General features: G+C 38.7%; 1 protein-coding gene across 2 annotated transcripts in view; it reads left to right on the forward strand.

The window, feature by feature from the left end:
• LOC109543923 (thyrotropin-releasing hormone receptor) overlaps window positions 1–2,950 on the forward strand; it is a 37,468-nt gene that overhangs the window by 7,750 nt on the left and 26,768 nt on the right. For both annotated transcript variants that reach the window (XM_019913857.2, XM_019913856.2), the window contains exon 3: window positions 677–887. In XM_019913857.2, the coding sequence (XP_019769416.1) occupies window positions 677–887 (211 nt within the window). The remainder of the gene's footprint in view (window positions 1–676; window positions 888–2,950) is intronic.

The following is a 2,950-nucleotide window of genomic DNA, read 5'->3' on the forward strand; positions in this document are numbered from 1 at the left end:
GCTTTGTCATATCGGGTTTATGATCATCGTTGTAAGGGCGATTTTTTGAGATTTCTGACAAATTTTTAAACTTTGGTGTTAAAATCGCAAGATCTGTTATAACCAAACAAGGCATTTGGTAATTTTTTTAAATTCAAAATTGGGAGATTTTTCGAGATTTGATTTCGAATTTTGTCGTTGAATTTTCATTTTTTCTATCCAAACAAGACATTTGTCGGATTGCAAAGAAGCGTGCCTTAAATGCCGTTTGATAGAGAAGGTTTTGGTCTATTAGTCCTCAAAGCATCACTTTAAAACAATTTTTTTTCAAATTTTAAACTTTAAACCTAATAGGCTCGTTCAAAATAGACGATTTCTAGAAAATTCGCTTTCATATCGTCTGTCTTGAATATATTGTTTCATTAGTCCTCCAAGAAGCGTTTGAATAGCGATTTTGTTAGATTTTTAGCTGATTTTTATAGTTCAACCTGGAAACTGCAATATTTCACAACAAAACAGGGTATTTTTGAAAGGGCAGAGGTTTACAACGGGAACAAAATTGGTGAGAAACAAAAGTCGGTTTAGTTAAATTTCCGACGTTTCGCATGGCAAAAAAACCGACTTTCGTCCTCCTTCCTGAACATTTTTTGGCAAAATTTCCCATAAAAACCATGTGGTGACGCGGTGATTTTTGCAGGTATTTTGCGTACTCATCATGTGCCTGGGAGTGATCGGTAACGTGATGGTGCCAATAGTGATCTTCAAGACAAAAGACATGCGAAACAGCACCAATATTTTTCTAGTGAACCTTAGCATAGCAGACTTGATGGTGTTGCTAGTGTGCACACCAACCGTACTGGTGGAGGTCAATTCGCCGCCTGAGACTTGGGTGCTTGGAAGGGAAATGTGTAAGTAGAGCTCTGTGCTAGTCCGGCCATCATTTGTTTTTCTCTTCATCTCTCCTACTTGGACGACATTCCTTTGTTCTGTTCCGACACCTGCCCGCTATTACAAAGTCTTGTAATCTTGTCATGCCGTCGTGTTTCCCGTGTATCAATTAATTTTAAATTGCTTGTCACTTGTTCTATGCATTCGTGTCTCGACATTTAATCAACTCGAAACGTTCTCTCAGCTAGTCGAAAGCGTCTCAGAAAATCAACTAAAGCGGGCATTTTTTCATTAGCCTCAGTGTTTAAATGGGCTGAGTTTATTGATAAATAAAGTTTAATAATTTTAATAACACGCTCTAATGATGGCCCAGAACGGCAGGAAATATCTGGAATCGTGTCTTAATAGTTGCATTCTTTCCTGTTTTGGGGTGCGTTAATGGCCCTTATAGCGGTTAATATCAGGTTGTAACGCAACCCAAAAGGAACGGCATATAAAGGCAAATGCTCGTAAAAAAATGACATTTATGTGAAAAGTAATGTTTTTTGGGACTGCGACTAAACAGGCTCCTGTAACGGATGAATCTTGCTTAAAAAACCAGGTGAGACTAAGATTTTTGGAAAAAACTCCTATACAAAGAGAGAACTTTGTTCATAAAACACCAAGACGGTGCCAAACGCCAGCCCATTAAACCGCACAAAGTTGGTTTAAATGTTGACTGGCCGAAAGCCAACATCATCCACCGCTGATATTTAACTAGTTTTTCAAATTGCAAGCGCTTAGAATTGAGGCAAACTATTTCGTGTGTCATTAAAATCTTTCATTAAATCATCAGCTTTTGCATGCTCCCGCACGATTTATTAGCCGTTGAAGAATCAGTTCGATGCTTTGATGAAACCTCACAACTGAGCTGGTTTCCACTGGGGATTTTTACTAGTTGAACAAATATAAAAGATAAAAATACGAAAGATGGTCGGTAGACGGAAAATTAAGCACTTTGTGCCTTCCTTCAGATAGAGGTTGTGTGGGCAGCGACTTTTACACTATTTGCTTTGAACCAAACGGAAAAACCTTCGAGTCTCTTTCTCTAAAATCGACATTGGCCCAAACTAGGACAAGAGCAAGGAAGAAGCATTATATCTAGAAAACAAAATAAAATGCGAGTAGGAAGCAAACAGGAACCTTTTCAGTAAAAACCAGAAAGCGACAATAAGAACAGGTGCAAGAGAACGAAAGACAATAAATACTCCATCCAACAGTTGTAATTAATCTCCAAATCCAGACGCCTTAGCAGCTGAATTGAAACCTCAAAGCGACAAAATCAGATACTCGAGGTAAAATAACCCATTCGAGTTAGACTATCAATTAACTAACCGCGACTCAACTGAATCATCCAGCTTTCCAGAAAAGCTCCTGCTTCGGGAAATAGCTGAGCTTTTAATTTGATGCGATCCATGTTGCCGATATTAAACGCCTTCGGTGCAACAGATGGAAAATTACGAAAGGATAAAGGCAGCATTTAATGTTCATTTGGATTACAACCCATTCGGCTTATTGCAAGCTATTTGAGAGGTACTTCTTACGTGCAACTCCACTACATTAACATAAAGCGGACATTTCTATTCGAGGCAATTGAACTGCCACTTTGGAAATACCTCATTTTTCGGATAAGAAGCGCGATTATGGAACGCGGCAAAATCATAATCATGCCATAACGTCCGACATAAACCGTTTCCCCGAGCTTTTGTAGCTACTTTAAATGCGTCGCTTTAAATCTGAAAATTTGTGGTTTTCCACTTTCCCTGATTAGAACCGAATCCAGCCAAAACTCCATCGAATGGAAAATGTTAAATTCACATTCTAATTAATCGGAAATTCGATGCAAATTACGCACGTTCCCGTTTTGAATTTTAATAGACAGTTACGGGTAATCAATGATCCAGCCTTAAGGCCATAAATCGGCCATAAAGCGTTATGTTACATAAAACCAAGGTCGCAACAAAGCCATTATCCCGTAACCTTAGCACGGTCGCTTTACAGGACCTTTTAATCGAGTCGTAGGGAGCAAATCCTGCTTTCAAGG

This window comes from Dendroctonus ponderosae, unplaced genomic scaffold (assembly GCF_020466585.1).
Source record: "Dendroctonus ponderosae isolate FM_Combo_2020 unplaced genomic scaffold, Dpon_F_20191213v2 Dpon_F_20191213_7, whole genome shotgun sequence".
NCBI classification, from domain to species: domain Eukaryota; kingdom Metazoa; phylum Arthropoda; class Insecta; order Coleoptera; family Curculionidae; genus Dendroctonus; species Dendroctonus ponderosae.